This window comes from Mustelus asterias, chromosome 3 (assembly GCF_964213995.1).
Source record: "Mustelus asterias chromosome 3, sMusAst1.hap1.1, whole genome shotgun sequence".
In the NCBI taxonomy this organism is placed as follows: Eukaryota; Metazoa; Chordata; class Chondrichthyes; order Carcharhiniformes; family Triakidae; genus Mustelus; species Mustelus asterias.
Genome location: NC_135803.1, coordinates 156795668 through 156822767, shown reverse-complemented (window position 1 = coordinate 156822767; position 27100 = coordinate 156795668). Strand labels below are relative to the sequence as shown.

The window sequence follows — 27100 nt, the reverse complement described above, 5'->3', positions numbered from 1 at the left end:
CTGTTGGGTAGAGGGCCCGAATTGGGAAACCAGGACATAAGGGAGAAAAATTAAAGAAAATGTAATCCTTCTTCAAGGAGAGGAGGGGCGGCATGGTGGCACAGTGGTTAGCACGGCTGCCTCACAGCGTCCGGGACCCGGGTTCGATTCCCAACTCGGGTTACTGTCCGTGTGGAGTTCGCACAATCTCCCCATGTCTGCTTGGGTTTCCTCCGGGTGCTTTGGTTTCCCCCCACAGTCCAAAGTTAGGAGGATTGGCTATGCTAAATTAGTGTCAGGGGGATTAGCAGGGTAAATATGTGGGGTTATGGGGATAGGACCTGGGTGGGATTGTGGTTGGTGCAGACTCGATGGGCTGAATGGCCTCCTCCTGCCCTGTCGGGATTCTAAGATTAGAACAAAAACAACCAGACACCAAGAAACAAGGTAAAAATATCTTTAATTTACTAGAATGTATTTGCTTCGAGGGAGGTTGTTGCACTGGGTAACAGCGGACAGTGCAATCCCAGAATCAAACCCTCCCCCCACCACGTTCCGATGTCCACTGCCGCCTCGTACAGCGACACAAAGCCTGGTCCCCACAGTGAACGTTTGGAGCTAAGGTGCCGCTTACCAGGTAAAGACCCTCAGTATGAGACCCCGCGGACGTAAATCTGATCCGCTTCATGCCCGTCCACTCCCCCCTTCCAGATAGCAGCATAAAAAGGACCCCCCTCCACACATTAAAATAACACATTTGGTAACAAGAGTCAGCAACATCTCTCTGCTGTTTGATGCTGGCTTGAAGATTTGGAGAGATGGTTGGGGGGGGGGTGGTGGAGGGGAGGGTGGTCTGGGGAACAGGAGGACCCTCACCATTCTCCGATTAGCTGGATCCCTGGCTCTGAGAGGCTGGTATCTCTTGCGTTGGGAGATCGCTCTTCACTTTGCTGCTTTCCTCATCCACCTCCACCTCTTCGTCCTGCGGGTAGAGGTCTGGATATTGCTGCATGCACTCCTGCATCGTCCGAAACTGCTCCAGGCAATCGGAGCCTTTCACCTCTTCCTTACTATAGTGGAAACAGGAGAAGGCGGACTTAAACTGCTCCCCACATGGACCGCTGGCCATGCCCCCCAGGCAGGGACAATTCCAGTTGATGTCACCATTTGGCAAGATCAAACCTGCAAATATATTTTAAGAAACGGATTACAAATGGGCGTGGAGTACGGCACAGAATGATCCCAGTCAGCACCGGTCTGTGTAGAACAGGCTGAATGGCCTCATTCTGTGCTACTTCCTGTCACCCATGTGACAAGCTTTTAGAAGGCGTGATGTTAGACCAAGACTGCTGCTGTCCTCCCAGGTGGATGTAAAGTATCTCAGGGTGGAGAGGAGCGGGGGATTTCTCCCCAGTGCCCTGGAACCAATATTTATTCCTGCATCACTATCAGAAATACCAGATTATCTGGTCATTTCCACACTCACCGTTTGTGCGATCTTTCCCTGCACAAATTAGCTGCCACATTTTGCATTTCCCACATTACAACGGTGACCATCAAGGAAAAGTCCTCATTAGCCTCATGACACTTTCAAACATCCTTCAGTTGCAGAAGGTGCGAGAGAAATGCAACTCCTTTTGTTTTTCTCCTGAGAGCAGAGAAGGTTAATCTGAATTTAAAGATGCTCCAAATGATGAGGGAATTAGAGAATGAACTGCTTTCAGTGGCAGAGCAAATTGGTGAAAAGAAGCAAAATGGCAAAGAAGGAGAATTTCTTTCTTTTACCCGGCGAGTTGCTCTGATCTGGAAGGTGCTGCCGGAAAGGGCGGCAGAAGCAGATTCAATAACTTTCAAAAGGAATTGGAGAAATACTTAAACTTTTACAGGGCTCTGGGGAAAGAACAAAAGTGTAGGATTACTTGGATAGCCTTTTCAAAGAGCTGGCACAGGTACGATGGGCTGGGGGCGGGGCCGAGGAGAGGGGGGGGGTGGGGCAGAAGGGCGGGGGACGGGACCGAGGGGAGGGGCGGGGTGGGACTGAGGGGCGGGGCAGGACTGAGGGGCGGGGCAGGGTGGGACCGAGGGGAGGGGAGGGGCGGGGCAGGGTGGGACCGAGGGGAGGGGAGGGGTGGGGGGGGGGTGGACTGAGGGGAGGGGGGGGGGGCGGGACCAAGAGGAGGGGGGAGCAGGACCAAGGGGAGGGAGGGGGGAGCGGGACCGAGGGGAGGGGAGGGGGGGAGCGGGACCGAGGGGAGGGGAGGGGGAGCGGGACCGAGGGGAGGGGAGGGGGGAGCGGGACCGAGGGGAGGGGTGGGGAGAGCAGGACCAAGGGGAGGGGGGAGCTGGACCAAGGGGAGGGGAGGGGGGAGCGGGACCGAGGGGAGGGGGGAGCGGGATCGAGGGGAGGGGAGGGGGGAGCTGGACCGAGGGGAGGGGAGGGGGGAGCGGGACTGAGGGGAAGGGGGAGCGGGACGGAGGAAGCACTCGGAACGGAGGCCGTGTGTTGGCCTTGCCAGTGACACTTACATCCTGTGATTGAACAAAGGGAGGATGGGGATTGGTCGGCAAGAGATAGAATGAGAAAGTAGAGTGTAAACGTATACAGCGTGTGGTCTGTTACGATTGGGTAAAGCCGGGTTGAGGGGCTTGAAGGGTTTTGGCTGCAAGAGTTAAAGGTGTTTGATGCTCAGGGACGCGGTGACTAAAGTGAGATAAATCAAACTATAAACAGCACACATTCCAAGAATCTGAACAATGTCCTGGCTTGCCTCACTCCCTCTTAATGATTGCCACAGTTATACACTGCAGATTCCGACAGGGGAAGGTCCATGGAGCAGCTTCTGTTCCGAGCTGCAGGAAGTGGCTCATTCTCCTCCTCCATTCCAGCCTGGAGTCTGACTGCGTGAAGGAGGGAAGGTAGTAACTCACAAATCAGGGACAATGGCAGCTCAGGGAGTGATCCGTCGGCTGGTCAGACTTCACCTGGAGTAACTGGCCCCAATCGTGGGCCCCGCACTTCAGGAGGGAGAGACTGACCTTGGAGAAGGAGCTGTGCTGATTCGTCAGAATATCTTGGGTTAAACTGTGAGGGTGGTTCGCATAGACTCAGTGTGTAACCCCTGGAGTGTAGAATGTGTAGTGATCTAATGGAGGTGCTGAAGAGAGTGGGCAAGGTAAATATAGACTATTGCCGCAGTGAGCACGGTGAAACCAGAACAAGGGGACAGACTCTTCAATCGGGAAGTACTTCTTCACACACAGAGTAATGGGGATCATTGCTGTGTGTGGGGGAATCATTGCTGTGTTTTCTACACTGACACTAAACAATAAAACAATTCACTGCACAACAGGAGGACCTTCAGCCCATCCTGTCATTGCAAGCTGAAAAAAAATGGTTACCCAGCCTAATCCCACAATCCAGCTCTTAGCCAGTTACCCTGGAGGATAGGCACTTGAAGTTCACAAGTACTCTCCAATGTGGAGTGTTTCTCCCTCAACAACCCTCTCAGGCAGTGAGTTCCAGATCCCTCACCACACTCTGGGCAAAAATAATTCCTTCCTAACTCCCTCAACCTATCAATTATCTTCAATCATTGCCCTGTTTATTGGCCTCTGCAAAGGGAGCTAGGTCCTTTCCAGGTCCTTTCTATTCAAAGAACAAAACACAGTCCAGCACAGGAACAGGCCCTTTGGCCCTCCAACCTGCGTCAATCACTTTGTCCTATCTCGAGCAACAGCTTATATCTCTCTATTCCCCATCTGTTCATGTGTCTATCCAGATAACTCGACCTAGATCTCTCAATTTTACCTCAGTTAAATCTCCCTCCAGCCTGTCCTGTTACAAAGAAAACAACCCAGCCATTCAATTTTTCATGAAAGCTGAAACACTGCATTTCCGCCCCCTCTGTACCTGTATTTCTGATGCGATCACATCGTTCCTGTAATGCGATGACCAGGACTGTACACTGTGCTCTAGCGGAGGTTCAACTGGTGTTAGAACAGTTCTAGAATAACCTCCCTGCTTTTATATTCTAAACCTGGGCCAATCAAGACAAACATCCCGGAAAGCTTCATGAACCACCTAATCTGCCCGTCCTGCTGCTGCAGTCCCCCCCCCCCATCCCGGAAAGCTTCATGAACCACCTAATCTGCCCGTCCTGCTGCTGCAGTCCCCCCCCCCCCGGGCACCCCGCCAACCCACCTGGACACCCCCGGCACCCCGCCAACCCACCTGACACCCCCCCCCACCCCCCGGGCACCCCGCCAACCCACCTGGACACACCCCCCCCCCCACCCCCCCGGGCACCCCGCCAACCCACCTGGACACCCCCCCCCCGGGCACCCCGCCAACCCACCTGGACACCCCCCCCCCCCACCCCCCCGGCACCCCGCCAACCCACCTGGACACCCCCCCCCCCCCACCCCCCCGGGCACCCCGCCAACCCACCTGGACACCCCCCCCCCCCCACCCCCCCGGGCACCCCGCCAACCCACCTGGACACCCCCCCCCCCACCCCCCGGGCACCCGCAACCCACCTGGACACCCCCCCCCCACCCCCCCGGGCACCCCGCCAACCACCTGGACACCCCCCCCCCGGGCACCCCGCCAACCCACCTGGACACCCCCCCCCCCCCCCCCCCCCCCGGGCACCCCGCCACCACCTGGACACCCCCACCCCCACCCCCCCCGGGCACCCCGCCAACCCACCTGGACACCCCCCCCCCACCCCCCCCGGGCCACCCCGCCCAACCCACCTGGACACCCCCCCCCCCCCCCCCCCCCGGCACCCCGCCAACCCCACCTGACACCCCCCCCCCCACCCCCCCCGGGCACCCCGCCAACCCACCTGGACACCCCCCCCCCCCCCCCCCCCGGCACCCCGCCAACCCACCTGGACACCCCCCCCCCCACCCCCCCCGGGCACCCCGCCAACCCACCTGGACACCCCCCCCCCCCCCCCCCCAAGGGGCTGCCTGAGACAAAGATTGGCAACACCGCAAAAGTACATCATTGGCCATGAGGAGCTTTGAGAAATTCCCAGGTGTGAAAGGCGCTATGAAAATGCAAGTCTTTCTGGAAATGCAGCAGCCAGTTTGTAGAGAGCGAGCTCCCGGAATGACCAGATCCTGTGTGTGTTAGTGATGCTGCTTCAGAGGTAAGTATTTGACCTGGACACTGCCAATGAACCCTGCGCTCTGCTTAGAGATGGAGCAATGGGACCACTTGAGAGACAGTTAGTGCCTCGATTCAAAATCTCACCCAAAAGACAGACCTCTGACAGTGTAGCACTCCACCCGTACTGCAGCAGCAACTTAACCTCGGCTATGGTTGAATACTCCGGTGGGATTCGGAACCACAAACCACTCCAACTGACCTGGTCCGTTTACAGAGAGAATGAATGGTGATAATTTTCAGAATCAATGTCAGATCCACAATCAGGACACAATGTGAGGCAGCCTGGGGAAATAACTAAAATGTGGAGATGCTGGCGTTGGACTGGGGTAAACACAGTAAGAAGTCTCACAACACCAGGTTAAAGTCCAACAGGTTTATTTGGTAGCAAAAGCCACACAAGCTTTCAGGTGGGTGGGAGTTCTGATCACAAACAGGGCATATAAAGACACAAACTCAATTTACAAAATAATGGTTGGAATGCGAGTCTTTACAGGTAATCAAGTCTTAAAGGTACAGACAATGTGAGTGGAGAGAGGGTTAAGCACAGGTTAAAGAGATGTGTATTGTCTCCAGCCGGGACAGTTAGTGAGATTTTGCAAGCCCAGGCAAGTCATGGGGGTTACAGATAGTGTGACATGAACCCAAGATCTCGGTTGAGGCCGTCCTCATGTGTGCGGAACTTGGCTATCAGTCTCTGCTCAGCGACTCTGCGCTGTCGTGTGTCGTGTAGGCCGCCTTGGAGAACACTTACCCGAAGATCAGAGGCTGAATGCCCATGACCGCTGAAGTGCTCCCCCACAGGAAGAGAACACTCCTGCCTGGTGATTGTCGAGCGGTGTTCATTCATCCGTTGTCGTAGCGAGTGCATGGTTTCCCCAATGTACCATGCCTCAGGACATCCTTTCCTGCAGCGTATCAGGTAGACAACGTTGGCCGAGTTGCAAGAGTAGGTACCGTGTACCTGGTGGATGGTGTTCTCACGTGAGATGATGGCATCCGTGTCGATGATTCGGCACGTCTTGCAGAGGTTGCTGCAGAGGTATACACAGGATCTGCTCGGATGAGGAGGATCGCAACAGACACCTCCAGATGCTGAAAGATGCCCTCATAAGAACAGGACATGGCGCTCGACTCATCGATCGACAGTTCCGACGCGCCACAGCGAAAAACCGCACCGACCTCCTCAGAAGACAAACACGGGACACGGCGGACAGAGTACCCTTTGTCGTCCAGTACTTCCCCGGAGCGGAGAAGCTACGGCATCTCCTCCGGAGCCTTCAACATGTCATTGATGAAGACGTACATCTCGCCAAGGCCATCCCCACACCCCCACTTCTTGCCTTCAAACAACCGCACAACCTCAAACAGACCATTGTCCGCAGCAAACTACCCAGCCTTCAGGAGAACAGTGACCACGACACCACACAACCCTGCCACAGCAACCTCTGCAAGACGTGCCGGATCATCGACACGGATGCCATCATCTCACGTGAGAACACCATCCACCAGGTACACGGTACCTACTCTTGCAACTCGGCCAACGTTGTCTACCTGATACGCTGCAGGAAAGGATGTCCCGAGGCATGGTACATTGGGGAAACCATGCAGACGCTATGACAGCGGATGAATGAACACCACTCGACAATCACCAGGCAAGACTGTTCTCTTCCTGTGGGGGAACACTTCAGCGGTCACGGGCATTCGGCCTCTGATCTTCGGATAAGCGTTCTCCAAGGCGGCCTTCACGACACACGACAACGCAGAATCGCTGAGCAGAAACTGATAGCCAAGTTCCGCACACATGAGGACGGCCTCAACCTGGATCTTGGGTTCATGTCACACTATCTGTAACCCCCACGATTTGCCTGGACTCGCAAAATCTCACTAACTGTCCTGTCTGGGGACAATACACATCTCTTTAACCTGTGCTTAACCCTCTCTCCACTCACGTTGTCTGTACCTTTAAGACTTGATTACCTGTAAAGACTCACATTCCAACCATTATTTTGTAAATTGAGTTTGTGTCTTTATATGCCCTGTTTGTGAACAGAACTCCCACTCACCTGATGATGGGGCAGCGCTCCGAAAGCTCATAGCTTTTGCTCCCAAATGAACCTGTTGGACTTTAACCTGGTGTTGTAAGACTTCTTACTGAAATAACTAAACACAGCCTTTGGTGCCATCTTGTGGCCAGCAATATGTTGCAGTGTGTCAATATTTAAAATGACTTTGATTGACTGAGCCAGTGGGTCAACATTCTGAAATCTGAGAATTAGCGATTCCTGTTGCAAGGTCACAGACTCGAAACATTAACCCTAATTCTGTCTCCACAGCTGCTGCCCAACCAGCTGAGTACTTACAGCATTTTATTTCAGATTTCCAGCATCTGCAGTACGTGACTTTAAAGTTTATTTATTAGTGGCTTACATTAACACTGCAATGAAGTTACTGTGAAAGTCCCCTAGTTGTTCGGATACACTGAGGGAGAATTTAGCATGGCCAATAAACCTAATCAGCACGTCATTCGGACTGTGGGAGGAAACCGGAGCACCCGGAAGAAACCCACGCAGACACGGGGAGAACGTGCAAACTCCCCACAGACAGTGACCCAAGCCGGGAATTGAACCCGGGACCCAGGCGCTGTGAGGCAGCAGTGTCCTGTGCCACCCACTTTTGTTTTAGAATTGAATCCAATATTGCTTTGGGAAATTGAGGTTGTCTTTAGCCCTCAGTAATTGAGGTGATTAGACATAACTGCTTCCTCAGCAAATATCAAAAAACATTCTGAACTGGACGAGTCATTATGAATACTGTGGATGCAAGAAGAGTTCAGAACTGGGCTTCTGGAACAAAGCACCTTTCATAGAGTATTCACTGTGCCAAGCATGGATAAAGCGCCTTCTGCACTGTCCCAATCAAACTCTCCCAGGACAGGTACAGCACAGGGTTAGATACAGAGTAAAGCTCCCTCTACACTGTCCCAATCAAACTCTCCCAGGACAGGTACAGCACGGGGTTAGATACAGAGTAAAGCTCCCTCTACACTGTCCCCATCAAACACTCCCAGGACAGGTACAGCACGGGGTTAGATACAGAGTAAAGCTCCCTCTACACTGTCCCCATCAAACACTCCCAGGACAGGTACAGCACAGGGTTAGATACAGAGTAAAGCTCTCGCTACACTGTCCCCATCAAACACTCCCACGACAGGTACAGCACGGGGTTAGATACAGAGTAAAGCTCCGTCTACACTGTCCCCATCAAACACTCCCAGGACAGGTACAGCACGGGGTTAGATACAGAGTAAAGCTCTCGCTACACTGTCCTCATCAAACACTCCCAGGACAGGTACAGCACGGGGTTAGATACAGAGTAAAGCTCCCCCTACACTGTCTCCCATCAAACACTCCCAGGACAGGTACAGCACAGGGTTAGATACAGAGTAAAGCTCCCCCTACACTGTCTCCCATCAAACACTCCCAGGACAGGTACAGCACGGGGTTAAATACAGACTAAAGCTCCCTCTGCACTGTCCCCCATCAAACACTCCCAGGACAGGTACAGCACAGGGTTAGATACAGAGTAAAGCTCCCTCTACACTGTCCCAATCAAACTCTCCCAGGACAGGTACAGCACGGGTTAGATACAGAGTAAAGCTCCCTCTACACTGTCCCCATCAAACACTCCCAGAACAGGTACAGCACGGGGTTAGGTACAGAGTAAAGCTCCCTCTACACTGTCCCCATCAAACACTCTCAGGACAGGTACAGCACGGGGTTAGATACAGAGTAAAGCTCCCTCTACACTGTCCCCATCAAACACTCCCAGGACAGGTACAGCACAGGGTTAGATACAGAGTAAAGCTCCCTCTACACTGTCCCCATTAAACACTCCCAGCACAGGTACAGCATGGGGTTAGATACAGAGTAAAGCTCCCTCTACACTGTCCCCATTAAACACTCCCAGCACAGGTACAGCATGGGGTTAGATACAGAGTAAAGCTCCCTCTACACTGTCCCCATTAAACACTCCCAGCACAGGTACAGCATGGGGTTAGATACAGAGTAAAGCTCCCTCTTCACTGTCCCCATTAAACACTCCCAGCACAGGTACAGCATGGGGTTCGATAGAGTAAAGAAAAAGTAATATAAACTGACTTTAAACTTTACATCCATCAGTTGGTAAATGTGAGGTATCCATTTTGGTAGGAATAACAGCAAAATGGACTATTATTTAAATGGTAAAAAATGCAGCATGCTGCTGAGGAGAGGGACCTGGGTGTCCTTGTGCAGGAATCTCAAGGAGTTGGTTTGCAGGTGCAGCAGGTAATTAAGAAGGCAAATGGAATTTTGTCCTTCATTGCTAGAGGGATGGAGTTTAAAAACAGCGAGATTATGTTGCAGCTGTATAAGGTGCTGGTGAGGCCACACCTGGAGTACTGTGTACAGTTTTGGTCTCCTTACTTGAGAAAGGATATACTGGCACTGGAGGGGTGCAGAGGAGATTCACTAGGTTGATTCCGGAGTTGAGAGGGTTGGCTTATGAGGAGAGACTGAGTAGACTGGGGCTATACTCATTGGAATTCAGAAGAATGAGGGGAGATCTTATAGAAACATATAAGATTATGAAGGGAATAGATAAGATAGAAGCAGGGAAGTTGTTTCCACTGGCGGGTGAAACTAGAACTAGGGGGCATGGCCTCAAAATAAGGGGAAGCAGATTTAGGACTGAGTTGACGAGGAACTTCTTCACACAAAGGGTTGTGAATCTGTGGAATTCCCTGCCCAGTGAAGCAGTTGAGGCTACCTCATTGAATGTTTTTAAGGCAAAGATAGATAAATGTTTGAACAGTAAAGGAATTAAGGGTGATGGTGAGCGGGCGGGTAAGTGGAGCTGAGTCCACGAAAAGATCAGCCATGATCTTATTGAATGGTGGAGCAGGCTCGAGGGGCCAGATGGCCCACTCCTGCTCCTAGTTCTTATGTTCTTATTACGAAGTTCTTCATGGCATATATCGATTCCTGCTTCCCAGACTACCTGAATCCACTACAGTTTGCCTATCGCCTGGGGCTCAGCTCCTCCCTCTGCGACTGGATCCTAGACTTTCTAACCCACAGACTGCAGTCAGTAAGGATAGGCAACAACCTTCTCCACGATCATCCTCAACACCGGTGCCCCACAAGGCTGTGTTCTCAGCCCCCTACTATACTCCTTATACATCTGACTGTGCGGCCAAATTCCCCTCCAATTCGATTTTCAAGTTTGCTGACGACACCACCGTAGTGGGTCGGATCTCAAACAATGACGAGACAGAGACAGGAATGAGGTAGAGAATCTGGTGAACTGGTGCGGCAACAATAATCTCTCCCTCAATCTCAACAAAATGAAGGAGATTGTCATCGACTTCACGATGCGCAAAGGAGAACATGCCCCTGTCTACATCAATGGGGACGAAGTAGAAATGGTCGAGAGCTTCAAGTTTTTAGGTGTCCAGATCACCAACAACCGGTCCTGGTCCCCCAATGCCGACACTATAGTAAAGGAAGTCCACCAATGCCTCTACTTTCTCAGGAGACTAAGGAAATTTGGCATATCAGCTACGACTCTCACCAACTTTTACAGATGCACCATAGAAAGCATTCTTTCTGGTTGTATCACAGCTTGGTATGGACTCCTGCTCTGCCCAAGATCGCAAGAAACTACAAAAGGGTCATGAACAAAGCCCAGTCCATCACACAAACCAGCCTCCCATCCATTGACTCTGTCTACACTTCCCACTGCCTCGGCAAAGCAGCCAGCAGAATTAAGGACCCCACGCACCCCGGACATTCTCTCTTCCACCTTCTGCCGTCAGGAAAAAGGTACAAAAGTCTGAGGTCACATACCAACCGACTCAAGAACAGCTTCTTCCCTGCTGCCAGACTTTTAAATGGACCTACCTTGCTTTAAGTTGATATTTCTCTACACGCTAGCTACGATTCTGCACTCTCTCCTTTCCTTCTCTATGAACGGTATGCTTTGTCTGTATAGCACGCAAGAAACAATACTTTTCACTGTATCCCACTACGTGACAATAATAAATCAAATCATGATGTGGAGATGGCGGCGTTGGACTGGGCTGGGCACAGTGAGAAGTCTCACAACACCAGGTTACAGTCCAACAGGTTTATTTGGTGCCACGAGCTTTTGGAGCACTGCCCCTTCATTGGGTGAGTGAATGATGAAGGAGCAGTGCTCCGGAAGCTCGTGACACCAAATAAACCTGTTGGACTTTAACCTGGTGTTGTGAGACTTCTTACTGTGCCCAAATCAAATCAGGTGGTAAATGACAAGATAAAAATGGAGATGTGTTTGCACAAACCTTTGAAGATAACAGGACAAGCTGAGAAGGGAGAAAGGATTCTTGGTTTTAACAAAGGAAAGTGAACAAAAGCAAGAAAGTTATGTTTGTTCTTTATACTTCACCGGGTCGGCCTGTGCTAAACAGCTGTGTCCGATTGTGGAGACTGCAGCTTAAGAAGAATGTTAAGGTCTTGAAGAGAGGGCAGAGGAGATATACTCGAATGGGACCAGGGCTGAGGAACTTCAGTTAATGTGGAGAGACTGGAGAAACTGGGATTGTTCTCTTGAGAGAAGGCTGAGGGGAGGTTTGATGGAGATGTTCAAAATCATAAAGGTTTGGACAGAGTAAATGAGAGAGAGTGTTTCCAGGGGGAGGAGGGTTTTGGAAACAGAGAATAGAGGTTGAAGACAACCAGAGGTGACGTGAGGAAAGGTTTGTGGGTTTGTTTTTTTCCTGATCCAGTTGTTTTCATTTGGAGTGCGCTGCCTGAGGGGGCGGTGGCAGCAGAGTCAATAACCGGAGAAATATCTGAAAGGAAACATTCTCAGGGCTTCGGGAGAAAGAGCAGGAGGAGTGGGACTAATCGGATTGCTCTTTCAAAGAGTCAACACAGGTAGGATGGGCCAAAGGGCCTCCTTCTCTACTGGACGATTCTACTCGAATCCACAAACAGCAATGACCAGATAATCGCTTTATATTTTTCTGATATTGGACTTTGGCAGTTAACATCCTCGCTCGTGTCAGCACGGTTCCCTGGAACCGTTTATATCCAGCCGAGAGGGCAGACCAGGTTCCTCAGGACAGTGAGGCTCAATCACCTTCAGCTGATTAATGTTAGGGTGGGGCTGTTTACTGATAACCGCAGTGTTCATTCACAACTCTACTCGTAATGAGGCCGTGCGGATCTACCTACAGCAGGTGTGAGTGACATCCAGCTGGTACACACCATTTGAACCACATAAACATCAGGCAATGGCCACCCTGACAAGACCCAAGTGCTTTGCTCACCACTGTTGGGGCTAATGTGGTGCAGTGTGTAGCTTCCCTCCCTCTGGACCAGAAGCTCTGTGTTCAGGTCCTGTACCAGGACATGTGGGCCAAGGAAGGAGCGCTCATGACGCGATTCACCAGGTTGATGGGATTCCTCCCATCACCCCCACCCCATGTCCCACCCACAGGGAAAGAAGCCTGAGTGAGTTACACTTGAAAAAGTATCATCAACAACACACCTTGCATTTCAATAGCAACTCTGACAGAGTAAAATGCCTCAAGGTGCGCCATGGGAGTGTAAATTAGACAAAGTTAGGACAGGTCTTCAAAGGTTTTGTTAAAGAGGAAGGTTTTCAGTACCTCCTTGGAGGAGGAGAGGGGGGGGCTCTGGAGCTTTGGGACCAGGCGGCTGAAGGCACGGCTGCCAATGGCGGAGGGATCCAGTCTGGGGACACGGAACTGGCTGATTGGCCACTGTAATGAGGACCCACTCAACACACTCACCGTGATCTTCGTACGGATCGTTGGGATCATCTGCGATTAACTCAGCGCTGCTGGGAGCTTCATGGTCCTCTTTGGTGACAAAAATGACCTTGTCTTTGCCTGAAAGTCAAGGGGAAGGAATCAGACTGAGACAGGAGGGGAAAAGAAAGAGTTTACATTTCTATAGCACCTTACACATCCTCACAATGACATGAATTAAAGAAATTCTGGAATATAAAGACACTCTCAGTAATAGCGACCATGGAACGATGACAGATTGTCAGAGAAACCCATCTGCTTCACTGATGTCCTTTAGGGAAGGAAATGTGCCATCCTGACAGTTACTTCTGAGACTCCCGGGGGCTCCAAACAACTCGCACTCAGGCAAGCCACGGGAACAATAGGGTTCATTGATGAACTGACCTCCTTGAACGCCAGCCTCAGCTACCTGTAGGGGCAGATCCCCGGCAGGTAACCCCTCGCTGTGGGTTCCCCCCCCCAACCCCCTCGCCCCAGGTCCCCCCCCACAACCCCCTCGCCCCGGGTCCCCCCACAACCCCCTCGCCCCGGGTCCCCCCCCCAACCCCCTCGCCCCGGGTCCCCCCACCCATCCTCCTCGCCCCGGGTCCCCCCACCCATCCTCTTAAAGAGGCCCCAACCCGCATACATAACACTCCTCCCTTCTAAACAGCAATCCCCACTCAGAAATAACAATTCACTATTTACATGTCACAGACAGTAATAAACATTCATTTGGCGTTACAGAGACGTGACCAATTGGTCCGGGAGGCTAACAGTTCCGTGGAGGTTGTTTCCTGGGAGCTGGGACTGGTCTTTGGTCCCTCTCCCGCGATCATGTCTCTGGGGAATCCGCCTTTGGGGATTCTTCGATCTGCCACTACCGGTGTTCCCAGTTCTCCAGCTGAAGGTGTAGCTCTGCACCCCCTGTTCCCTTCCATCTCCCCCGCTTGATATGGTGCCGCCAGTAATCGGTCTGCATGTCTACGCCACAGAAACCCATCTTGTGTCTCCAGTGTAGGTCAGGGGTCCAGTCCTGGCTGGTGTTATTGCCGGAACCCACTTCCCTGGTGCATAGTTCCTCGCGAGAACATCTTTGTCTTTCTGAAAAGTTCTGAGTTTTGGATGTTCGGTTCGCTGGATGATCTGTTGCAGACTTTACACCCCAAATCCAATGTAGTTCCACGGACTCTTCGAATTCCCACGACACAAACTGCAGCCCCCTCGTCACTTACCACCTGCTCCAGGTAGCCAAGCCTGGTGAACGCATCGTCAAGCTTGTCCAGTTGTAGTTGTTTATGTGTTTATCACCAGGAGGTGTGTGTCCACGGCCATGAATAACCTAGTTTCCCACTGGCCCAGCAAAATCGATATGGACACTTTCCCACGGTCCTTTTGGCCATACCCACGGATGTAACAGTGACGCTGATGGTATTTTATGAATTTGGGAGCACGCGGCACACGCTCCTGCTTTCTCCTCTACATTAGCATCAACGTTTGGCCACCAGACCTAACTCCTGGCCACCTCCTTCATCTGTACCACCCTTGGGTGCCCTTGATGCAGCTGCTCCAGCACCTTCCTCCTCAATGCTGTCGGGACAATGACCCGCACAGCCCACAACAAGCAGCCGTCCGTATCGACATTTCCCACTGTCGGTTCAAACAGAGCCGCATTTCTGGGTCCTTCTCGTGATGACTCATTCCCCTCCGGATGAGGTCTATCACCCGACTCGGTGTGGGGTCTTTTCCTGTGGCTTGTTTAATATTCGCAGCTGTAATCGGAACTTTATTTTCCTGTGAAAAATACATTCTCTTCACCCTCTCCTCGGAATCCCCTCTGTCTCCCGGCAAAGGCAGTCTCGATAACGTGTCTGCGTTGGCGTGTAGGTCCGACTGGCGAAAACAGATCTCAATACCGTCCTGACAAGGTTAGTGCCCACATTTGTAATCTCGCAGCTGCCATTGATGGAATACCCGAGTAGGGGTAAAAATTCATGGGTGGTCTGTGGTCCCTCGGTGGGACAGATTTCCGGCCACACAGGAATTGGGGAAACTTCGCTGGTCCAAAGCTGATACTCAGTGCCGCCCCCTCCATTTGGGCATAATTTTCCTCTGCTTTAGAGAGTGACCAAGATGCGAAAGTGATGGGTCGATCTTCCCCATTGGCTATTACGTGGGAGGGAACCGCTCCCACCCTGTGTGGAGTGACCTTAGTGAACCTTTAAGAAAGGCCTTGTTTAAAAATCATGACCTCTTAGCTCACAGCCTCAGCTGATGCTATTTTGTTGCCGGCTTGTTTGAAGATGTCCTTTTACTGCTGCTTAAACAGAGGTTTGTTTATTTTTATCGGGATGTTTGCGACTGCATTGTGAGGAGAAAAACTGGTTGGCAGGTCAGGTGATGAGGTTTTTTTTCAGTTGGGAGCTGCAGGTTAGGTTTGAGTTTTAGAAGGGACAGCAAGCTGAAAATCAGTCTCTCTCTCTCTCCCTCCCTGGTTTTGGAAATTATGCGGGTTAGCTAAAGGCCTTCCTGGATTGGAGAATCTGCTGTTGCTGGCTGGACCAGAGTCAACCTGGGGTTCTGAGAAGCTGTTCGGAATCTATCCAGAGAACTGTAGACTTCATCCAAAGGACTTAATTCCAGTATCACATGATCATTAGTCTTTGCTGTGTTATACCTGTGAGAAGGGATTGTGTGTCTATGGGACTGGTTTGATTGGAACACATTAGATATATTTGTTAAGGGTTATACATCATAGTGGCTGTTTTGTCTTGTTTGTAATTGATAAAAGTTCTTGGTAATTTTCATACTACACATGTTAACTATATTCTTAAATAAAGTTTGATAAAAACTTCCTAGTGGGTCATTGGAATCATACCCTAAGTGAAACATCTCAAGCTTATCCAAGCCAAATCCAAGATACAAAACTTATGATTCAGGTAGGCTCCATAAAACACTGACCTGAACTATGACAATGGTGACGCGTCACATGCCAGCTGAAGAGGTAACTCTGGGTTAAAGTGTATCAAAACCCCAGACTCCTTTAATGCCTCCTTTGCCTTTTGGTAAACTTCTCACATTCTGGTATCCACTGCCATGTCTGACCTTTCATCAGTAGTCGATGAAGAATCTTAAATACCGTAACTGGATCTGGCACAAACCTGCCATAATAATTGATCGGCCCCAGAAAGGACCTCAACTGGGACACATTCCCCAGTCTGGGCACCTTCATAATAGCTCCCAGTTTCTTCGGAGCCGTATGCAAACCCTCACTGCCGATGACATGACCCAGGTGCTCCAACGAGACCTTGAATAATTTGCGTTTGTTTCTGCGAATTTGCAAACCGTGTTCTTGCTGCCTCTTCAGTGTCTCTTCCCGATTACGTAAATCTTCCTCGTCAGTGGCACCTGTGATTAATGTCATCTCAGTGGCACTGCACCCCCTGGAAGACCACTCAGAATTTGCTCCATTGCCCTCTGGAAAACGGCTGGAGCCAATGCAATTCCAGAGGATAGTCACTTATAGCGAAACAATTCTTTATGGGTGACAATCATTAACAACAGTTGTGAATCCTCACCTGGTTAGGGTGCATTGACCCAAACAGGCACTGCTGTGTGGCGACTAGGGGAATTTCACAGTAACTTCATTGGAGTGTTAATGTAAGCCTTACTTGTGACACTAATAAATAAAATAAATAAACCCCCAAGATCCATCCATCTCCCCCCAGCCAGGCTACTAAAGAGATTCTCGATGAGGGGTAACAGATACTGTTCCATGCATAAGTTTGGGTTTGCTGTGACCTTAAAGTCCCCACATAGTCTCATGGATCCATCAGTCTTCATGACAGGGACTATTGGGGTGATAAGGGGGGGCCGGTTCAGAACAGAGTTGAGGGGGAACTTCTTCTCTCAGAGGGTAGTGAATCTCTGGAATTCTCTGCCCATTGAAGTGGTGGAGGCTTCCTCGTTGAATATGTTTAAGTCACGGGTAGATAGTTTTCTGATCGATAAGGGAATTAGGGGATATGGGGAGCAGGCGGGTAAGTGGAACTGATTCGCTTCAGATCAGCCATGATCTTGTTGAATGGCGGGGCAGGCTCGAAGGGCCAGATGGCCTACTCCTCCTATTTCTTATGTTCTTATGTTCTTATGACTCACTCACTTGGGGCCACTGGTTCTAAAATCCCCAACTCTACCAATCTCTCCAGTTCAGCCTCCATTTTGCGTCTAGTTGCATAGAGTACTGGCCGGGCTGCATGCTCCTGCGGCAAGCTCCCGGTTTCATCCGTATCTTCACCTTTACACCTTTCATCTCCCCCAGGGTTCCATTAAACACCTCCTGATAGCGGCTCAATATTTCATCCAGGCCCCAACGAGCTTCTAGGAGCCTGTTTACTGCTTCCCAATTTAGTCTCAATTCCTTCATCCAAGCCCTCCAAACAACGCAGAGTAATTCCTTTTCATGACGTACAAGGGGAGACATGCACACTGGTCCCTCAGCTGCACCAGGGTGGACTCATAAACCTTCAAAGGCACCACCTGATCCGTATATGTTCTCAGAACAATATTCACGGGTTTCAGGGAAGATGATTCAGTTTCTCTTTATGTATAGACTCTGGAATCAGTGACACCACCCCCATCCTCACCATCTTCCCTTCCAGTTTGAGCGTCACACTCTTCATCACCGAGGCAGCCCAGTGACACAGTGGTTAGCACTGCTGCCTCATAGCGCCAGGGACCCGGGTTCAATTCCCGGCTTGGATCACTGTGAGGAGTCTGCACGTTCTCCCCGTGTCTGCGTGGGTTTCCTCCGGGTGCTCCGGTTTCCTCCCACAGTCTAAAAGACGTGCTGGTTAGGTGTATTGGCCGTGCTAAATTCTCCCTCAATGTACCTGAACAGGAGTGTGGCGACTAGGGGATTTTCACAGTAACTTCATTGCAGTGTTAATGTAAGCCTTACTTGTGACACTAATAAATAAACTTTAAAACATGGACTGACGGCACAGGCAGCTTAAATTTCAATCTCTCCGTCAGTTCCTTTTTGTCAATTCCTTGTCCCCTTCAACAGTAGCCGCTCATCACTTCCTCCTGGTTGTGGGGCCCAGTCACTTCTGTTTCACCCCTTCCCGAGATCCTGATGCTCTACAATTGTGGGCAATTTGACCCGTTCTCTCGCAGCTCCAACATTGAGCTCCTCTCATCCAGTCACGGGTCTCCGTGTGGCCCTTTTTACCACACTGGCAACCCCCCTCTCGGCCTTCAATTGACTTCCTCGGGGATCTACCATCTTGTACACTGTTGCTCCCGTGCGTAAATGTGAAGCTTCTGTGGCAGCCCGTTCCATGGATACTGCGACCTCAAAGCCTTATTGAAATTGAAACACTCCTCCGTTAACAACCTTCACCTAATGTCTTCCTGCAGCAACCCACAAACAAGACCGCCCCGCAGCGCTTCCTGTGGGAAAGCTCCAAAATCACTAAATTCTGCCAAGCTTTGAGAGTCGTGACAAATTTAATAATGTTTTCGCCCTCCAGTTGGTCCCACTTGTAAAACCTGTCCCGTTCTGCAATTTGTAATGGTTGTGGCACAGCAAGTGTCCCTTCAATAACTTTCACAACTTCTGAATGGTTTAGCAGCTGGTTGCTCTGACTCTGCAGTAAGTTGCTGAGGACTCTGAACGATTTACTGCCGCACTGTGATCGATACTGGGACAACGAGGTCAGCTTCAATCTTGTTCGCTGGAATGAAAATACTGAATCTCTACGTAAGCCGACCACGCCTCAGTCTCCTTGTGGAACTCTCCGACGGTCCCGAACTTTCCCGCCATTTCATCTTGCCTCAGCGCAGCTCGGTCCAAAGCCTGTTCCTCCCACGCCGACTCCTGGCTGCCAAGCATGGTCCCTCGGTGACCGCAGGACTCCTCACTCACCCCACTGTCCTCAGCAATCAGCAGCGGCTGTAGCGAGCAGTTCCGCCACTGCACCCTGGGGCGCTGCATCCTCTGGTGCAGCACCCTGGGGCGCAGCATCCTCTGGTGCAGCACCCTGGGGCGCAGCATCCTCTGGTGCAGCACCCTGGGGCGCTGCATCCTCTGGTGCAGCACCCTGGGGCGCAGCATCCTCTGGTGCAGCACCCTGGGGCGCAGCATCCTCTGGTGCAGCACCCTGGGGCGCAGCATCCTCTGGTGCAGCACCCTGGGGTGCAGCACCCTGGGGCGCTGCATCATGTTAAAGAAATGCATGTCTTCATCACTTCAATCCAACTCATGCCAGTTTACCCCATGTCCTTAGCTTTCTCCTCGAGTGGACCTATCCTTTCCCGAGCTACCCTCTTGCTCATTATATAATATAAAACGCCATGGGATTTTCCTTAACCCCGTTTGCCAAGGGCATTTCATGGCCCCTTTTGGCCCTCCTGTGATTGGGCAGCAAGTGCACAGGTGTTTAGTTTTAGGTATTGCTCAGGCTGGTGGAGTGAAGTCAGAACCTCCTACAAACATCCAAGGTAGGTGCTGTTTGATTGTGGGGATGTGCAGCCTTTGTATCTGGCATAGAAACATTGCTCAATTGTGATAGGCAGGACTGACAGTAACATTTGTATAGCGACAGGCAACAGGAAACAGCTTGTTTAACCTGTTGATCAAACTTTTGAGATTCCTTGCCTTTCCAGGGTATTTTGAGGTAGATGAGGCAGTTTTCAGGTTCAAAAGTGCAGCCTTAGGCCTGTTTGCAAGTTTGTTTGATTAGATACACAGTGGACAATGGTCTGATCAGGAAAGTAAGAAGTCTCACAACACCAGGTTAAAGTCCAACAGGTTTATTTGGTAGCAAAAGCCACTAGCTTTCGGAGCGCTGCTCCTTCGTCAGGTGAGTGGGAGTTCTGATCACAAACAGGGCATATAAAGACACAAACTCAATTTACAAAATAATGATTGGAATGAGAGTCTTTACAGCTAATCAAGTCTTAAAGGTACAGACAATGTGAGTGGAGGGAGCATTAAGCACAGGTTAAAGAGATGTGTATTGTCTCCAGACAGGACAGTTAGTGAGATTTTGCAAGTCCAGGCAAATTGTGGGGGTTACAGATAGTGTGACATGAACCCAAGATCCCGGTTGAGGCCGTCCTCATGTGTGCGGAACTTGGCTATCAGTCTCTGCTCAGCGACTCTGCACTGTCGTGTGTCGTGAAGGCAGCCTTGGAGAACGCTTACCCGAAGACCAGAGGCTGAATGCCCGTAACCGCTGAAGTGTTCCCCAACAGGAAGAGAACACTCCTGCCTGGTGATTGTTGAGCGGTGTTCATTCATCCGTTGTCGCAGCGTCTGCATGGTTTCCCCAATGTACCATGCCTCGGGACATCCTTTCCTGCAGCGTATCAGGTAGACAACGTTGGCCGAGTTGCAAGAGTATGTACCGTGTACCTGGTGGATGGTGTTCTCACGTGAGATGATGGCATCCGAGTTGATGATCCAGCACGTCTTGCAGAGGTTGCTGTGGCAGGGTTGTGTGGTGTCGTGGTCACTGTTCTCCTGAAGGCTGGGTAGTTTGCTGCGGACAATGGTCTGTTTGAGGTTGTGCGGTTGTTTGAAGGCAAGAAGTGGGGGCGTGGGGATGGCCTTGGCGAGATGTTCGTCTTCATCAATAACATGTTGAAGGCTCCGGAGGAGATGCCGTAGCTTCTCCGCTCCGGGGAAGTACTGGACGACGAAGGGTACTCTGTCCACCGTGTCCCGTGTTTGTCTTCTGAGGAGGTCGGTGCGGTTTTTCGCTGTGGCGCGTCGGAACTGTCGATCGCCATATCCTGTTCTTATGAGGGCATCTTTCAGCTTCTGGAGGTGTCTGTTGCGATCCTCCTCATCCGAGCAGATCCTGTGTATACGGAGGGCTTGTCCGTAAGGGATGGCTTCTTTAAACGTGTTTAGGGTGGAAGCTGGAGAAGTGGAGCATCGTGAGGTTATCCGTGGGCTTGTGGTACAGTGAGGTGCTGAGGTGACCGTCCTTAATGGAGATGCGCGTGTCCAAGAATGCAACCGATTCTGGAGAGTAGTCCATGGTGAGCCTGATGGTGGGATGAACTTGTTGATGTCATCATAGAGTTGTTTCAGTGATTGTTCACCATGAGTCCAAAGGAAGAAAATGTCATCGATGTATCTAGTGTATAGCATCGGTTGAAGGGCCTGTGCAGTGAAGAGGTCTTGTTCGAATCTGTGCATGAAGATGTTGGCATATTGAGGTGCGAATTTGGTCCCCATGGCTGTTCCGTGTGTCTGGATGAAGAACTGGTTGTTGAAGGTGAAGACATTGTGGTCCAGGATGAAGCGGATGACTTGTAGAATTGCATCAGGAAACTGGCAGTTGTCGACGTTAAGTACTGAGGCAGTTGCAGCAATGCCATCATCGCGGGGAATGCTGGTGTAGAGTGCCGAGACATCCATTGTGACGAGGAGTGCTCCTGGTTCAACTGCTCCATGTGTGCTGAGTTTCTGTAGGAAGTCTGTCGTGTTGCGACAGAAGCTGGGGGTTCTTTGTACAGTGGGTCCCACGTACTCCCCGCGTTGGAGATCTCTCTGCCTCCCAAAGATACACAAGGCAAACACACCCGGCCGTCCCATCGTATCGGGCAATGGGACCCTGTGCGAGAACCTCTCCGGCTATGTCGAGGGCATCCTGAAACCCATTGTACAAAGAACCCGCAGCTTTTGTCGCGACACTATGGACTTCCTACAGAAACTCAGCACACATGGAGCAGTTGAACCAGGAGCACTCCTCGTCACAATGGATGTCTCGTCACTCTACACCAGCATCCCCCACGATGATGGCATTGCTACAACTGCCTCAGTACTCAACGCCGACAACTGCCAGTTTCCAGATGCAATTTTACAACTCATCCGCTTCATCCTGGACCACAATGTCTTCACCTTCAACAATCAGTTCTTCATACAGACACACAGAACAGCCATGGGGACCAAATTTGCACCTCAATGTGCCAACATCTTCATGCACAGATTCGAACAAGACTTCTTCACCGCACAGGACCTTCAACCGATGCTATACACTAGATACATCGATGACATTTTCTTCCTTTGGACTCATGGTGAACAATCACTGAAACAACTATATGATGACATCAACAAGTTCCATCCCACCATCAGACTCACCATGGACTACTCTCCGGAATCGGTTGCATTCTTGGACACACGCATCTCCATTAAGGACGGTCACCTCAGCACCTCACTGTACCTCAAACCCACGGATAACCTCACGATGCTCCACTTCTCCAGCTTCCACCCTAAACACGTTAAAGAAGCCATCCCCTACGGACAAGCCCTCCGTATACACAGGATCTGCTCGGATGAGGAGGATCGTAACAGACACCTCCAGACACTGAAAGATGCCCTCATAAGAACAGGATATGGCGCTCGACTCATCGATCGACAGTTCCGACACGTCACAGCGAAAAACATAAGAACATAAGAAATAGGAGCAGGAGTAGGCCATCTAGCCCCTCGAGCCTGCCCCGCCATTCAATAAGATCATGGCTGATCTGATAGTGGTTTAGTTCCACTTACCCGCCCGCTCCCCATAACCCTTAATTCCCTTATTGATCAGAAATCTATCTACCTGTGACTTAAACATATTTAACGAGGTCGCCTCCAGTGCTTCAATGGGCAGAGAATTCCAGAGATTCACTACCCTCTGAGAGAAGAAGTTCCTCTTCAACTCTGTCCTAAACTGACTCCCCCTTATTTTGAGGCTGTGTCCTCTAGTTCTTGTTTCCTTTCTAAGTGGAAAGGATCTCTCTGCCTCTACCCTGTCTAGCCCCTTCATTATCTTATATGTCTCGATAAGATCTCCCCTCAGCCTTCTAAACTCCGAGTACAGGCCCAATCTACTCAATCTCTCCTCATAAGCTAACCCCCTCATCTCCAGTATCAACCTGGTGAACCTTCTCTGTACTCCCTCCAAGGCCAATACATCCTTCCGCAAATAAGGGGACCAACCTCCTCAGAAGACAAACACGGGACACGGTGGACAGAGTATCCTTCGTAGTCCAGTACTTCCCCGGAGCGGAGAAGCTACGACATCTCCTCCGGAGCCTTCAACATGTCATTGATGAAGACGAACATCTCGCCAAGGCCATCCCCACACTCCCACTTCTTGCCTTCAAACAACCGCACAACCTCAAACAGACCATTGTCCGCAACAAACTACCCAGCCTTCAGGAGAACAGTGACCACGACACCACACAACCCTGTCACAGCAACCTCTGCAAGACGTGCCGGATCATCGACATGGCTGCCGTCATCTCACATGAGAACACCATCCACCAGGTACATGGTACAAACTCTTGCAACTCGGCCAATGTTGTCGACCTGATACGCTGCCCCAAGGCATGGTACATTGGGGAAACCATGCAGACGCTACGATAACGGATGAATGAACACCGCTCAACAATCACCAGGCAAGACTGTTCTCTTCCTGTTGGGGAACACTTCAGCAGTCACGGGCATTCAGCCTTTGATCTTCAGGTAAGCGTTCTCCAAGGCGGCCTTCATGGCACACGACAGCGCAGAGTTGCTGAGCAGAAACTGATAGCCAAGTTCCGCACACATGAGGACGGCCTCAACCGGGATCTTGGGTTCATGTCACACTATCTGTAACCCCCACAATTTGCCTGGACTTGCAAAATCTCTAACTGTCCTGTCTGGAGACAATACACATCTCTTTAACCTGTGCTTAATGCTCTCTCCACTTACATTATCTGTACCTTTAAGACTTGATTAGCTGTAAAGACTCTCATTCCAATCATTATTCTGTAAATTGAGTTTGTGTCTTTATATGCCCTGTTTGTGAACAGAACTCCCACTCACCTGACGAAGGAGCAGCGCTCCGAAAGCTAGTGGCGTTTGCTACCAAATAAACCTGTTGGACTTTAACCTGGTGTTGTGAGACTTCTTACTGTGTTTACCCCAGTCCAACGCCGGCATCTCCACATCCTGATCAGGATAGGCATTTTCCCGCAGGATAGCTTTCAGGCACCCTATTCTGCATTGAGCTTGCAAGTTAAGTAAATGGCTCAAACCCTGTTCACAAGATTAGCGATAGGGCCAATCTTTTAGCACATGGAACTATACAAATCCCAAACTGCATACTGACCAGTGAATAGACAGTAGTTAAAAACCCATTAACAGATTTCTCTGCGAGTACATTGAGGAAAGGGAGAGTGTTTGACTGCTCCACCTCAAAAGGTGAATTTGAGTGCGGGATGGAGCACATTGAGACGTGTAAAAGACCATGAATGTATCATCTACACATTGGCAATACGCTCGGAGCAAGAGGTTAGGGCTCAATCCATCAAAGATTCACAAAGATGACATCTTATTACACTCTATTTTATCTATGACTGGTTCTGTAGAGTATGGATTGTCAAACGGTTGACTAAATTACCAAGGCCAGTGCTCAGTGGGTTTCCCCCAGGTACCTGGTGAAGGATTCCTTCACAAGACAATATGTGACTGACATATCAGCAGCAATACTGTGTCTGTGTGCTTGTTCAACACAGCAAGCTTAGAACCATAGAAAATTACAGCTCAGAAACAGGCCTTTTGGCCCTTCTTGTCTGTGCCGAACCATTTTTTGCCTAGTCCCACTGACCTGCACTTGGACCATATCCCTCCACACCCCTCTCATCCATGAACCCGTCCAAGTTTTTCTTAAATGTTAAATCCCGCATTGACCACTTTATCCAGCAGCTCATTCCACACTCCCACCACTCTCTGCGTGAAGAAGCCCCCCCTAATATTCCCTTTTAAACTTTTCTCCTTTCACCCTTAACCCATGCCCTCTGGTTTTTTTCTCCCCCAGCCTCAGTGGAAAAAGCCTGCTTGCATTCACTCTATCTATACCCATCAAAATCTTATACACCTCTATCAAATCTCCCCTCAATCTTCTACGCTCCAGGGAATAAAGTCCCAACCTATTCAATCTCTCTCTGTAACTCAGCTTCTCAAGTCCCAGCAACATCCTTGTGAACCTTCTCTGCACTCTTTCAACCTTATTTACATCCTTCCTGTAACTAGGCGACCAAAACTGTACACAATACTCCAAATTCGGCCTCACCAATGCCGTATATAACCTTACCATAACACTCCAACTTTTATACTCGATACTCCGATTTATAAAGGCCAATGTACCAAAGGCACTCTTTACGACCCTATCCACCTGTGACGTCACTTTTAGGGAATTCTGTACCTGTATTCCCAGATCCCTCTGTTCAACTGTACTCTTCAGAGTCCTACCATTTACCCTGTACGTTCTTCTTTGGTTTGTCCTTCCAAAGTGCAATATCACACACTTGTCTGCATTAAATTCCATTTGCCATTTTTCAGCCCATTTTTCTAGTTGGTCCAAATCCCTCTGCAAGCTTTGAAAACCTTCCTCACTGTCCACTACACCTCCAATCTTTGTATCATCAGCAAACTTGCTGATCCAATTTACCACATTATCATCCAGATCATTGATATAGATGACAAACAACAATGGACCCAACACCGATCCCTGCAGCACACCACTAGTCACAGGCCTCCACTCAGAGAAGCAATCCTCCACAACCACTCTCTGGCTTCTTCCATTGAGCCAGTGTCTAATCCAATTTACTACCTCCCCATGTATACCTAGCGACTGAACCTTCCTAACTAACCTCCCATGAGGGACCTTGTCAAAGGCCTTGCTGAAATCCAGGTACACAACATCTACCGCCTTCCCTTCATCCACTTTCCTGGGAACCTCCTCGAAAAACTCTAATAGATTGGTCAAACATGACCTACCACGCACAAAGCCATGTTGACTCTCCCTAATAAGTCCCTGTCTATCTAAATATTTGTAGATCCTATCCCTTATCACACCTTCCAATAACTTGCCCACCACCGACGTCAAACTTACTGGCCTATAATTTCCCGGATTTCTTTTGGAACCTTTTTTAAACAACGGAACAACATGAGCCACCCTCCAATCATCCGGCACCTCACCCGTGAATACTGACATTTTAAATATGTCTGCCAGGGCCCCTGCAAGTTCAACACTAGTTATAAACATGCTGCCAAAGACAGCCGTTGGTGACACAGGGGTTAGTATTGCTGTCTCACAGCACTCGGGACCTGGGTTCGATTCCTGGCCTCGGGTCACTGTCTGTGTGGAGTCTGCATGTTCTCCCCATGTCTGCGTGGGTTTCCTCCCACAGTCCAAAGATGTGCACGTTAGGGGTATAGCAGGGGTAATGTGTGGGGTTCCAGTCAGAGGGCCTGGATAAGATGCTCTGTCAGGAGGTTGGTGTGCACTCGATGGGCTGAATGGCCCCTTTCTGCATTGTGGGGATTCTGAGTGTGAAATTCGCTCTGTGTTGCTGCATCAGGTGAATCGCTGCATTGTCGGAAACGTATCCATTAAAGTATAAACCCAGCAACTGGCCCAGGCTCACCCACACTGACACTACCCTGGGGTTACCCTGACACCCCCCACTCCATCTCTCCCACCTTCTTCCTTCGGGAAAAAGATACAAAAGTCTGAGGACACGTACCAACCGACTCAAGAACAGCTTCTTCCCTGCTGCTGTCAGACTTTTGAATGGACTTATCTTGCATTAAGTTGATCTTTCTCTGCACCCTAGCTATGACTGTAACACTACATTCTGCACCCTCTCCTTTCCTTCTCTATGAACAGTATGCTTTGTCTGTATAGCACGCAAGAAACAATACTTTTCACTGTATGTTAATAAATGTAACAATAATAAATCAGATCAAATCAAACCAAACCCCACTGACACTCCCCCCTCCCCCAGCTGGGACACAGTGGGCCCAGCACCCTCACCCTCCATTCCCTCCTCACCCTCACTGCGCCTCCTCTCCCCTCTCCTCTCTTCCCCCGCTCCCCCCGGCGCCGCTCCCCCCGGTGGTGCCGCTCCCGCGCCCCGGGCCCTGCCGCTCCCCCCGTGCCGCGGTGCCGCTGACCTTGCTGCCGGCAGTGGGACATGTCTCTCTGTCTCCCTGTCGCCGCCTCAACTCTGACCCGGGCTCAACTCTGACCCCGCACCCGCAGCCAATCACACCCAGGGGG

The 27100-nt window shown here is 50.6% G+C and overlaps 1 protein-coding gene across 1 annotated transcript; it reads right to left on the bottom strand.

The window, feature by feature from the left end:
* Nucleotides 1–420: 420 nt before the first annotated feature.
* LOC144491772 (mitochondrial intermembrane space import and assembly protein 40-like) lies at nt 421–27100 on the bottom strand. The gene is made up of 3 exons (XM_078210033.1): nt 26995–27100; nt 12993–13091; nt 421–1161 (listed from the first exon to the last, which is right to left on the bottom strand). Exons 1-3 carry the CDS (start codon nt 27014–27016, stop codon nt 866–868), a joined length of 417 nt encoding a protein of 138 aa, XP_078066159.1. The 5' UTR covers nt 27017–27100; the 3' UTR covers nt 421–865.